General features: G+C 40.2%; 1 protein-coding gene across 3 annotated transcripts in view; it reads left to right on the top strand.

The window, feature by feature from the left end:
• Positions 1-5,464: 5,464 nt before the first annotated feature.
• The window catches only part of LOC308372260 (dual specificity testis-specific protein kinase 2), a 24,714-nt gene continuing 18,143 nt past the window's right edge, over positions 5,465-12,035 (top strand). The window contains exons 1-2 of one of the 3 annotated variants that reach the window (XM_080847408.1): positions 5,465-5,595; positions 6,491-6,524. In XM_080847408.1, the coding sequence (XP_080703534.1) occupies positions 6,494-6,524 (31 nt within the window). In that variant the 5' untranslated portion in view covers positions 5,465-5,595; positions 6,491-6,493. The remainder of the gene's footprint in view (positions 5,596-6,490; positions 6,525-12,035) is intronic. The other 2 variants (XM_080847409.1, XM_080847410.1) reach the window with 2 other exon arrangements.

The following is a 12,035-nucleotide window of genomic DNA, read 5'->3' as shown; positions in this document are numbered from 1 at the left end:
TTGGTGGGCTCTCCGCGTGCTGGCTCAGGTCTGACAGAAGACGCCCTGGCGATAGGGGGAAGTCCAAGTGCTGCAATGTTGCAATTTGGCAGGAGACGGAAATAGACATGGCGGAGGGCGGCAGTGGGGGGGGGGGGGGGTGGACACATGGATGTGGTAATGTGGAGTTTGTGTGCGTGGGTGGAAGGATTGATATTTAAGAGAGAGCCATCATTCCTGCCCTCACCTCTGTCTCTCCTGTTCATTTTAGTGCTGCCACATCATGCATGTGTGTACAGACCTGCAGCAGCATGCAGCCTCCACTGCAGGCCTCGGAGCTCTGATCTCCAGGCCTACCCGTGACTTCAAAGTTGTTTTCTTCTCTTTTTTCTTCTTTGTCTTGTTCCTTCCTTCCTCCATCTTGGGAGTTCACACTGCACTTTCTTTGATTTCCTGATGCAGCACAAAAGAGAAATGCATCCTGCTGTTGCTGAAATGTTAAGGCTAGCTCCTGGACTTAGGCCAGTGTGGTCTGTTTTCTTCCTATACAACGATCCAAAAAGGGAACTTGTGTGAGGTAAAAACTACTAATCCAAAATTCGTATTCATACTTCCTGAAGAGGTTTGTTGAGGTATCCAAATTGAAAATGAATGCCATTGATTTGCAGAGTGACATATAAGTGTAATGTGTTGTTGATGCCCGAATATTTAGATTTGGTTAGCAATAGAGTGGAGTAGTAATTCATTGTGTTATTTTGTACAGTTGACAGTTGAGTTTTATAATTTTTTTGAGGGAGAGAGAATTCAGGTAATCATGAAAGTGTAATACTGTGCTATGAGGAGCTTCTGAATGGCATTTCTGAGCAGCATTTGTACGGTAATGAAGCCCCAAACCAAAATAGTAAACATTGTGTATACACATTTACTAGGTTGGTGTCTCTTATCTCTGAGTACCAAAACGGTCTGAAATGTTGAGCAGTAAAACTTTTAGTTGTTTTAGTTTAGGCATGATTTGCATTCTCCTGTGTGTAAAGCTGACAAAAAAGAGTATATTTTTGTACATTTCCAAATGTGTCATTGTGAGGTCTTGCAAAAAATTTCGACCAGATAATTGTTTTACCTAGTTTGCAGATCCTAAAGTTTTTGCAATCTATGCATGGTATCATGTAATTCATTGTTGAAGGTTTGACTGATAAATTGTATGCCTTCCATTTCATATTTACACCTTTTATCTTAGGTCGTCACTACACAGTATCTTAGGTAATGCAGAAATGTAGACAGATAGATTAAGAAAGTAGGGGAGTATGGTAGTGTGTTAAGTAGTCTCAGATATAGCCTCAGATATAGAGTAAGGAATGAAGCCCATTCACATGAACCCAATCAACCCAAACCCCCCCCCCGAGATACAGTATAGTATGGTCAGTGTGCCCGCCGTAGCAGTAGGCTTGGTTCTTTATCTCCCTTGCTCTGTTTAATTTTAGCAGTAGTTTTAGGAGTCCCTTTGTGCAGATACAGTACAGCCACTAGATTTAGAGAAGATCTTAAAGGCATATATTACACTCACTGTTGATGCTTCCACATACTGTAAGAGTTCTTTCAGCATGTAATGTGTTGACTGTATATAATGAAAGGAGTCTGCTAGGCAGTGACACAGACTTCCACCATCTGTTTTTTTTTTTAATATTTTGACTCCAACCCACTCCCCCTTTTCACACACACACACACACACACACACACACTTGCTCACGCACAGGCACACCTTTTCCCCCTCTTGCATGCTACATTGCTGTATTGGAAATATCTCTCTGACTTGTAAATTGTGTGTTTTTTAAGACTTGTTACTATGCATAAGACATTTCACTCTGTGGTGCAATTTGGGATTTTGATAGTCTGTTGTGTTTTCTTTTTGTATTATGTTTTCTTTTTGATTTATTTTTTTTGTTCTTGACACTGTTGGACTAAAGTTGTGTTTCTGGAAGCTGGTTACCATGGATATGAAAGATACGGAGGTGCATTGGCAAACTGTAAATGTACACAAATTATCAGGGGGAAAACTCATTTGGAAAGTCATTCTTAAAAATAAAGTAGAAAGGTCAAAACCTAAGACAACTTTATCTTTTGCATTATGATCACATCTATTTTAAAAAACTACCTCAGGCCTACAAGCTTAAATTCAGCCAATTACATGAAGGCATTGATTAAAGAATTAAGGCATGACAACCCCACAACTTTTGTGAAGGATGAAATTACCAAATTATCAATCTGCACTGTTAGTTATTAACATTCACTGTTTCTATATATGCACAATGGGAAAGGATGTTTAACTATAGACACTTACAAGAGTGTTTTGTGACGGACAGGGTTTGGAACCAACAGAATGCTGTAAAATACATGTATTTATGAACATTTTAAATTAAATCTTATGTGTTCATGGTTTCCGCCCAGTTTCACCCAAAGGGCTATGAAAATGTTGCTGTTTTGTAACACTTAGCCAAACATGTTTGAATCATTGTAGTGACAACCGTTTACAGTTAAATGACCACTTAATTGCATGCCATCTTAAACATTACATTTGAATTTCTAGCATGATTGAGCTCTTCAGTAGATCTGCAATGATCTCATGGTAAATCACGCAAGATATACTATATCCTGTTTAATATTTGAATAAATTAAAGTTGCCTTTCTCTTGTCTTTGTCTCAGTGCACCCTTCATTTTCCTCTAACATGTAGGAGTTTTTCACACATGAACAGGTTTCTTGTTAATCTTTTAGGTCTGTTGTGATATTTGCACAGGTGCATTTTTTATGTTTCATATGAATATAAATAACACTTCTGTGTAGTGTGAACATCGTGGTGAAGAATGGAAACATACCCTGATATAACAATAATGTTGTACATGACAACATGAGTATAGTGATCTGTGGTTCTGTGGGAGGCAGAGCAACTTCATGTCATTCCCCTGTTCAGATGAATTTCTGCATATTTCCTTAGTAAGATGCCACGTCCACACACTTTGGTGGATTGACATTAGACTATTTCACATGAATGTGAATATAATACACATAGCATAGTGTGCATCTGATGTTGTGTAAATAGGAATGAAAAAGCCTATTAATTATTATCCAGAAAAGGATGGATTTACTTGGTTATAGGGCAACCTCTAGCACCATATTTGAGGGGCACATTGAGCTTAGCCAATGTATATATTTCTGAGTAGGAATGAGTCTACAAAACAGGCCTTCTGTGAGCAATGTCTCTGGTCATGCATTTCTACACTTCAACACACTGCAACCGACCTGGGACATACCTGAAAGGGGACAGTGGAGGGTGCGCCAAGGAAGCCACTGGCATAAGGGATTCTGAAGAGAGGTGAGAAACACTGTCAGGCAGCCAACATGTGAGTAGCTTCCTCAAGCTCCAGGTGTCAGAAGCTGGCAGTCTGCTATTGCTGTGGGGAGTTGGGTCTCTTTGCCCAAGCCCCAATGCCACAGTACTTTAAAGCAGAGACCCCAGTCCCCAGTATTGGAACCTTAGCTGTACTGTAGAACATGGCACAGTTGTTTTCATTTTTATCACTATTTTGTGTAATTGTGATATTCCACTTAATACTTTATTGCTCTCTTGAATAAATGACAAGGGCAGACTGCAGCGTATCTTCCGCACTGCTGAGAAGGTGATTGGCTGCAATCTGCCATCTCTACAGGACCTGTTTGCCTCTAGGACCCTGAGGCAGGCAGGTAAGATTGCAGCCGATCCCTCCCACCTGGGTCACAAACTCTTCGAGGTCCTCCCCTCTGGCAGGAGGCTGCGGTCCATCAGGACCAAAACCTCACGCCACAAAAACAGCTTTTTCCCAGCTGCAACTGGCCTTATTAACAAGGCCCGGGATCCCCACCTGTCTTGGACTCTTGTCCCGCCCCCTCACCCCAAGTCTGAGTTATGTTAACTCACATTTCACTTCTTTACATTGCACACTCAGTTTTGCACTTCTGTTCTATGTTGTATGTTATGTGTAGTACTTACTGTGTATGTATGGTTTTATGTTTTTATGTTTACTGTATGCACCCATACACCAGAGCAAATTTCATGTAGGCGTACACCTACTTGACAATAAATCTGTTTCTGAATGTGAACTATGGAAAAATCTTACTGATGTGCTGTAATGTCAGACCTTTGGGATGGTAAATAGTCTTGATTCACAGTTCAAAGCTTAGAGGTTCCCAGTCCAACACAGCTGACCTGCAGACCTCAGGTTTTCAGACTGAGGTCATTATCAGTAGACCTATTTTTCAAGACAACGGCTGTTGAACCAGCTGCTTGTGACATACGCACAAAGACATTTCACACAGTATTTGACTGAACTGAATCTGAACTGCCTGACCTCAGTGAACTCTAGTCAGGCACAGTGAACTCTAGTCAAATGTTCCAAATGCTCTAGGTGTGACACACAGTCAACCCACCTCTGATTCCCTTTCCTATAATGTTTGATGCTGAATTTTAAACAGCAACGTTTTGGAGTGCTGGGATGTTTTCCTCTCCAAGCAATGGCTGGCTTTAAGTCAGGGCATGGTTCAGGATCATTAATCATGGTTAATAGTAGGCCTACCACGAGATAACAGTTATTAGTACTTGGCCAATTTTACCCAATGGTTAAACATTAAATGCCAGTCAGCTATCTACTCGCCAGCATTAAGTAGTGAGCATTTTAAAACCTGCACTGCAAGAAATCACCACTAGAGAGAGTTGTAGGTCAATTCCTAACGACTTGTATGGCGCCTGTGAGCATGCTTCACTGAAATAGTGCAGACCTAAATAAGCTGTATTCAAACTAGTAAGATTAATTTGTGTATGCTCCCTGACCAATTTACATTGAAGGTTTAGCCTATATGTCTCAAGTATGCCCTGTATACTTCAAATTCTACATAGCAAACAATGTGTTTAATTTCCCTTTAATATGCATATTGCTCCACAATTTTAAATACTGTTCAATTCTGTGGTAGGGCTCGCAGAACTTTTAAAATTTAGACAATGAAAAAAATAATCAGGACCACACCAACATAACAATGACACTATACAGCAACATACGAACACACTAGGTCCACATAGCCTACCTGGAGTAATAGATATGGGCTGAGAAGATATGAAAGAAAAAAATGATGCTGACAAATACAACACACACACACACACACACACACACACACACACACACACACACACACACACACACACACACACACACACACACAAGAACAAGAACAACAAGCAACAGGGACAAAACCAAGACACAATAACGCTACAAATAAAGTTAGGTCTACATCTGTTGATAGAGCAAATACACCTTGAGCGTTACCAAGGCAACTGATCTAACATCCATGTCATAGCTCACTGGATCCGAAGGCGCGGACCAGCGGAGAGCGCGCTTATTGGTCAGTTGAGGTTGAGGAGTGAACTCGGACGCTATTTCCGTACAACAGCAGCGGAGCCCGCGGTATAGACAGGGAAACGCTACAGAACCCGATAATTCACATCGAAGCAGTTATAACTTGACCAAAACGCTGGAGTCGTTGTCATCGATAGGTTTTCCTGCAAGGAACTGTTGCATTTCACATCATTGCTGTAAGTAGGCGATAGGCATCTCTTGAGAGATTGCGAACGATGTGTCTGCCTGATAGTTGCTATATTTTGATAGATTTGTTTTTGTGTTGCGACGCTATTTAAGCCTAGATGAAAATGCTGTAACCGTGTAACCGTTCCCTTTTTAAGTCGAATATGTAGGCTAAATTCGAATTTTGAACTGATTGCAGTAGCCTAAACTGATGTGTGCAATTGCAATGTAAGCGTTTTAAGGTTAGCCTAATGAGTGGTGCTCCCAATCTATTCCATTCTACATTCCAGCGAAGCTTCATGTTCAACATCACGGTGTAATATTGTATTATTTTTGTAGCAAATTTCTGTGTTTGTTTGTGTTTAAGTTCGTCACAGTTTAGGGTTTGTAGCTACATGGTTCTCTGGAATGTTACACTATCGTGCAGTCCCTCCAGGATTTTGCGATCTTGCCATTTCACAAATTGAGAAAAAAAAGTACATTAATTGAATTTCTGCATTATTTGCGGTTGCTTATATTGTCTTTTTGTAATTAATCCTAAATTGAACAGGAATTTTTGAGAATTCCTGGACATTTTGTGACTTTGGGCCCCCAATAGTCACGCAAACTCCGCAGAAATAATAATTATTGCATTTTTTTAACTGCAAATGCAGTCACTTTCGGCCACAACAATCACAACAAACCCAGGCAAGATTCTGGTGGGACTGCTGATGTATTGCAACAGGTTGTGCAGTGCATGTGTGAGCTCCGTGCACAACTTGTTTTCAATAGAACTGTCGTGTGTGTACGCTTTGTGATTTTAGTTGGCGAGCTTGATCATAATCACTTACTGTCATTATGTTTGTTTGTGTGTTTGTGTGTGTGCGTCTGTGTTTGTGCGTGATGTTTCAATCACTGCAACCCAAGAAGATGTATATGAACAGCTTGCTGAATCGCCGGAGTAAGTAGCCCCCTCCCAAAAAAAAGCCTCTTGCCAAACCAACAACTCCCTTTCCTTCCCTGTTCCACCCCTATACCTGTGTACTTTCACATTCTTCAGAGACATTTTATGCCACTTTCATTTTGCCTATCTTCATCAAGCAGTCATATGCACTTTGCACTATTGCATACACAAGTTTGTTTGATGATCTGCGATGTGGTGATGTCCATCTGATGGTGACGTTAAGGGTGCTCAAAGTAAAAAAAAAAAAAAAGAAAGAAATGTGGGTTGTCTGAATGGCCCACTCTAAAATAGGATGTTATGTCAGTAGCTTTCTCAGTATTTTGTGAAGAGGAAAAATTACGTAACTCGAGTGAGTGACTGCGTCAGCTCTTGGGCTTCGACTATCAGAATAAGAATATTTAGACACAAACAGCAGATATATGCACATCCACAGCTGTGTTTAATACATAAACATACATGAACAGGAACAATACAGCTGAAAGACTGAAGGACCACTGGCTATTTTTTACTACAAAAGTGGCCCAGTTCTCCTTAGCCTCTTGTCAATGTAATAATATAACAGTATGGCTGAGGATCAGCTCCCTACAAAGGAATCCCCAGTGTTTAGAATACAATCCTGGAAAGTCTTTATAGAGAGTGTAGAGTATTTCAGAATCTGAGCCATTTTGGTGCCACATTTTCTACAGTTTCACCTCAACATTTCATCACCAGAATGGGATTCTGCCTGTGTTTGAGATCGGGGAGCTGTGCAAATGTTAGCTGTGTTTGACAAGACAAGGAGAGTGGAGTTTTTTTTGTGTTGGCATGGCACGCATTGCCTCTGCCCTGGAACACTGTGAACATAGAGATGGCAGAGAAGCTAACAGGTTGTGGAGGTGGAAAAAGTGGTGGAGCTCCTCATAAAACAGTTATTTAAACCTAGCAGCACAAGGCTGAGAGACAGGGACATTGAGAGACAGACAAATGGGCTGTTAAGCCGTTAAAGAGGGAATCGGAAAGCAGAATTTATTGTCAGGCGTCAGTTTTACTAACACAGTAAATGGCTCTTTAAAGATTGTTATGTGACATATTGGATGAATATTACAAGTCTGACAGTTCTAAGAGTCTATATTTACTCTGGCGTTGCTTGTGCTGACTGTATGAGCACATTCTGGTGTGAGATATGAAATATATATATATATATATATATATATATATATATAAGAAACCCTGAGTGTAGTTTTTTGCATATGGTTTAGGTGCGTAGCTTTACCAATTCCTAAGAAATTAACTGTGTGTGCGAACTCTCATGTCACTGCTGCCGTTCTTAGCATTTTTCATTTATTAGAGAATTCTCAGTTTTTGCTTCGCCGATTTATGCTGATGGGTTTAAGAGTCATTTTTCGTTCCAAAGATGTGTCCTTTTCTTTGTCAGTCCAAAAACATGCAGGCCAGAATTTTTTGGACATTTTCGGCCAGCAATCTTTCTGGTTGCCCCTCCTCTTTCTCTATGTCTCTCTCTCTCATTTTATTTCTCTTACTGACCAAACATAGAGTTAACAGCTTTGATGTACATCACAACCACCAGCAGAAAAGTAAGTTTTACTGGTATCCCAGCCTCAGTAAGGGGACAGATCTATCTTCTGCCTGTCAGTGCCCTCATTAGCTTAGAGGCATGGTTGACATCAGGGGTTAGTGACTGTGAGAGAGGGGTGGTAATTATGAGTGATGTGGTGTAGCCTCTCTGTGTGCGTTTTTGTGATGGGGGTATGGGTCCCTGTGTGTTTGTAGGAGTTGGAATGCTTTTGCACTCTCACTCTCTGTGTGTGGTACACTCCCTGTGTGGCAGCAGAATAGTGAGTTGAGTGTGCGATGTGTAACCCGCGGGGCCCTGTGAGCTGAAGCTGCTGCTGCTGGGAAACACATCGAGGGGTGACCTAGGGGACTGAATCATGAGGGGCTTAGTTCCCAGAGTTGGCAGCCAACTGGTGGTGCGAAAGAAGGGGGTTGACACGCAAACCTCATGCCATTGCTGGTCTTATGCCAACAGTCTGATGCCATCTCTGTCTCAGGAGAATCAAAGACTACTGGCCCTACTGCAAGGAAAAAAACGCCACTGTAGAGGTTAGGGCTCTAGTTCATTGAGTACAAGGCTGAGCAGGTACAGCATGTGACAGAAATGTACCCTTCAGGAGTGAAGGTACAAAAAACTAAATGTCAACAATGTAATGGCCTTCTTGTCACATGTCAAAAGTGTCCCAGGAATGGAATGACTGATGAGGCTCACTGCCTCTTTAAAATTCCTCAGAACAAACTGAGGGAAACTACGGGGCCCCTAAGGGGACAATTATTCCAGTTCCCCGTTCTCACCAGAAAGTATTGCGTGCACAAAAGATATCTGGTGCATAGGTCAGTGCATACTTGTGCGTATACAAAGGCTATTGCTAAAAATCCGAACGCTAAACTTTGAACAATATGTCTTATTCATATCGGCCATGTTGCTCCTTTGCCATCACGTGAGAGTGAGTAGCGTAATCTCAGGTTGCCACTCTGACGGAACTCTTGGGCTTCTCCTGTGGGCTCTCTAGCCATGGTTCTTTTAAATGGCGTACTAGTTGACGTCAGTTGCTGTAAGATTCTTAAGCGCTTTAGCGTGTGATATATCGCAGGACGGTGTGGGTCCAGGTGACAACAAGAGGAGTTTGTTCCAAACCTACTGTACATCCCTGTTTCTTTTTCATTATCGGGGTGTGTCGTTTTTCACCCGTGATGTGACGTTGATAAATTATTTCGAGTGTTTTGCTGAAATTCAATTCAGTTAAGCCTTTTCTTTCTCCCTTTCTTCCTTTTCATTCATCCCTCGTTCTATGTAGTGCTGAATATATTGCCAAGTGTGTGGAGGGACCTGAAAGACTTGAAGGATTCAGCCACCTGTCAGTGCTTGCTTTAATGGAGCTCTAGTCCTAATTAACGGTTTCTCCTGATTCTGTCATCATCCAAAAGACAGATACATTTAAGGATTAGGAAAGAAGAAAGACTTCTTCTCTACAGATTACAGGCTTGTCCTGTTGCAACTGGAGTGAAAGAAAACAATCAAATGGAAAAGATAAAAATTCTTGGTAACACTTTCTATGAAGCCCAGCGTTATAAGGCCCTATAAGGACATTATAAGGGCCTTAATAATGACTTATAGCGATTGCTACGATGACTTATAGCTACTTTATAACTACGTATAATGTCTTCATGATGATTCATAATCACCTTTATGATACATTATATCAGTTCATTATGAATGGTTATAATTAAAGACGGAATAATGCATTATAAATATGTGACTGTCGGGTAACACTTGCTATGAAGCCTGCCTTTATAAGGTCCTATAAGGACATTAATGATGACGTTTTAAAAGTAGCTATAAGTCATTGTAGCACTCTTTATAACTATGTTTAGCATCTCCACAATTACTCATATCCACTGCTCTGAAACGTTATGTCAGTTAATTATAAATGGTTATAATCTAAGATAAAATGATGCATTATAAATATGTGATCATAGGTTTGTGTGGGTAATCATGAATCCTATGAAGCCTGCATATATGAAGCACTATAAGAACATTCATAATACCTTTAAAAACTAGTTAAGTCATTGTGGCACTCATTCTTACCTTCTCAGTCCTACGTCTTCTACCTTCTTGAGCGTGCTCTCAGGTCTGAAAGCTGTATTACCATCGATATTTGCTTGACTGGTTGATGAACAGATTTCATTGGTCCAAAAGCGCCCGGTGTCAAAGTTATGCTTTTATGTAGACAACTTTAATATTTCGTCGTTTCTGCAACTATCAGTATTTATTGTGTAGGGACATTGGGTTTGAAGTTATAACAGCAACTCTGAAGTTCAAAAGTCTTAGCCCGAAATCTTTACAATGTGTTTTTGTATAAAGTCTGAGCACCTCCAGAAAGTTTTAAATAAAAGGGCTTTCATCTGTATCCTGTTGTATTTACTGTCAGCACTATTAACAAGTTCATAATGTCTTCTCTTCTCTTCTCTTCTCTTATCTTATAATAATCTTATATATGTTTAAAACAACATGACCCTTTTGTCACTTTACTTAAAGCTGACAAAGTACACTTATAGAATCTTATATCTGTTCATAACAACACCACCCTTTTGTCACTTTACTTAAAGCTGACAAAGTCCACTTATAGGATCTTCTAAAAGTTTATAATATTCTATGTCTGCATAGCAGCCTAGTCACCATACTAATAACCATTAATGAATATGCATAATATATCACAAAGGTGGTTATGATGTGCCGTGAAGACCTATATACATAGTTATAATGAGTGACACAATGACTTAACTAGTTTTTAAAGATATGATGAATGTTCTTATAGTGCTTCATATATGCAGGCTTCATAGGATTCATGATTACCCACACAAACCTATGATCACATATTTATAATGCATCATTTTATCTTAGATTATAACCATTTATAATTAACTGACATAACGTTTCAGAGCAGTGGATATGAGTAATTGTGGAGATGCTAAACATAGTTATAAAGAGTGCTACAATGACTTATAGCTACTTTTAAACGTCATCATTAATGTCCTTATAGGACCTTATAAAGGCAGGCTTCATAGCAAGTGTTACCCGACAGTCACATATTTATAATGCATTATTCCGTCTTTAATTATAACCATTCATAATGAACTGATATAATGTATCATAAAGGTGATTATGAGTCATCATGAAGACATTATACGTAGTTATAAAGTAGCTATAAGTCATTGTAGCAATCGCTATAAGTCATTATTAAGGCCCTTATAATGTCCTTATAGGGCCTTATAACACTGGGCTTCATAGAAAGTGTTACCAAATTCTTTGACCCACCCATAAAATACTGGATTTTAACTAGTGGAAAGGTATTCCAACCTCGTAACCATGCTTTTGTTGGCCAGTGTTGCCTTGAGAGGTGTTTACAGTGCTGCCCTGGGCTCGGGTGTTAGAGGGAGAAAGGCTGAGGGTAGCGGAGCCACCGTGCCGCGTGCAGGATGTGTAAATTATGCAGCGCTCCTGATCCCTGGCTTAAGCCAACTAATTCCAGCCATTCATGGGCGTGAGGCCTGAAGAACTCGCTGGGGCAAAAAGTTTCCAGGCAAACGGATTTAAAAGAAATACCAGATTGTGGAGGAGGTTTATGCATTGCATATTTTAAACTTTTTAAAACTTAAGCGTGAGTGAGAAAGAATGCTTACTGATGGAACGGTTCTGATTTTGAGCTATTTATTTCCAGAGATTTATGTCACCCTTTTGTTTTAGCCTGGAGGTGCACAGATGAGGCTGGGGAGGAAATTAATTGACTCTATACTTAGTTAATTGAACTTGTCTTTCTTTCTCATTTTCCATGTTTCTTATTCACTCTCTTTCCTTCCTCTGTCCCTCAAATGCATTATGCATGTGTAAAGCACAGACATGCACACACCGGATGTGACCCCAAACAGCTATTGTGACGTTTGGAAACTCAA

Source organism: Sprattus sprattus, assembly GCF_963457725.1.
Source record: "Sprattus sprattus genome assembly, chromosome: 11".
NCBI lineage: Eukaryota > Metazoa > Chordata > Actinopteri > Clupeiformes > Clupeidae > Sprattus > Sprattus sprattus.
Note: the sequence above shows the minus strand (reverse complement) of the source record. Positions and strands in the feature narration are given on the sequence as shown.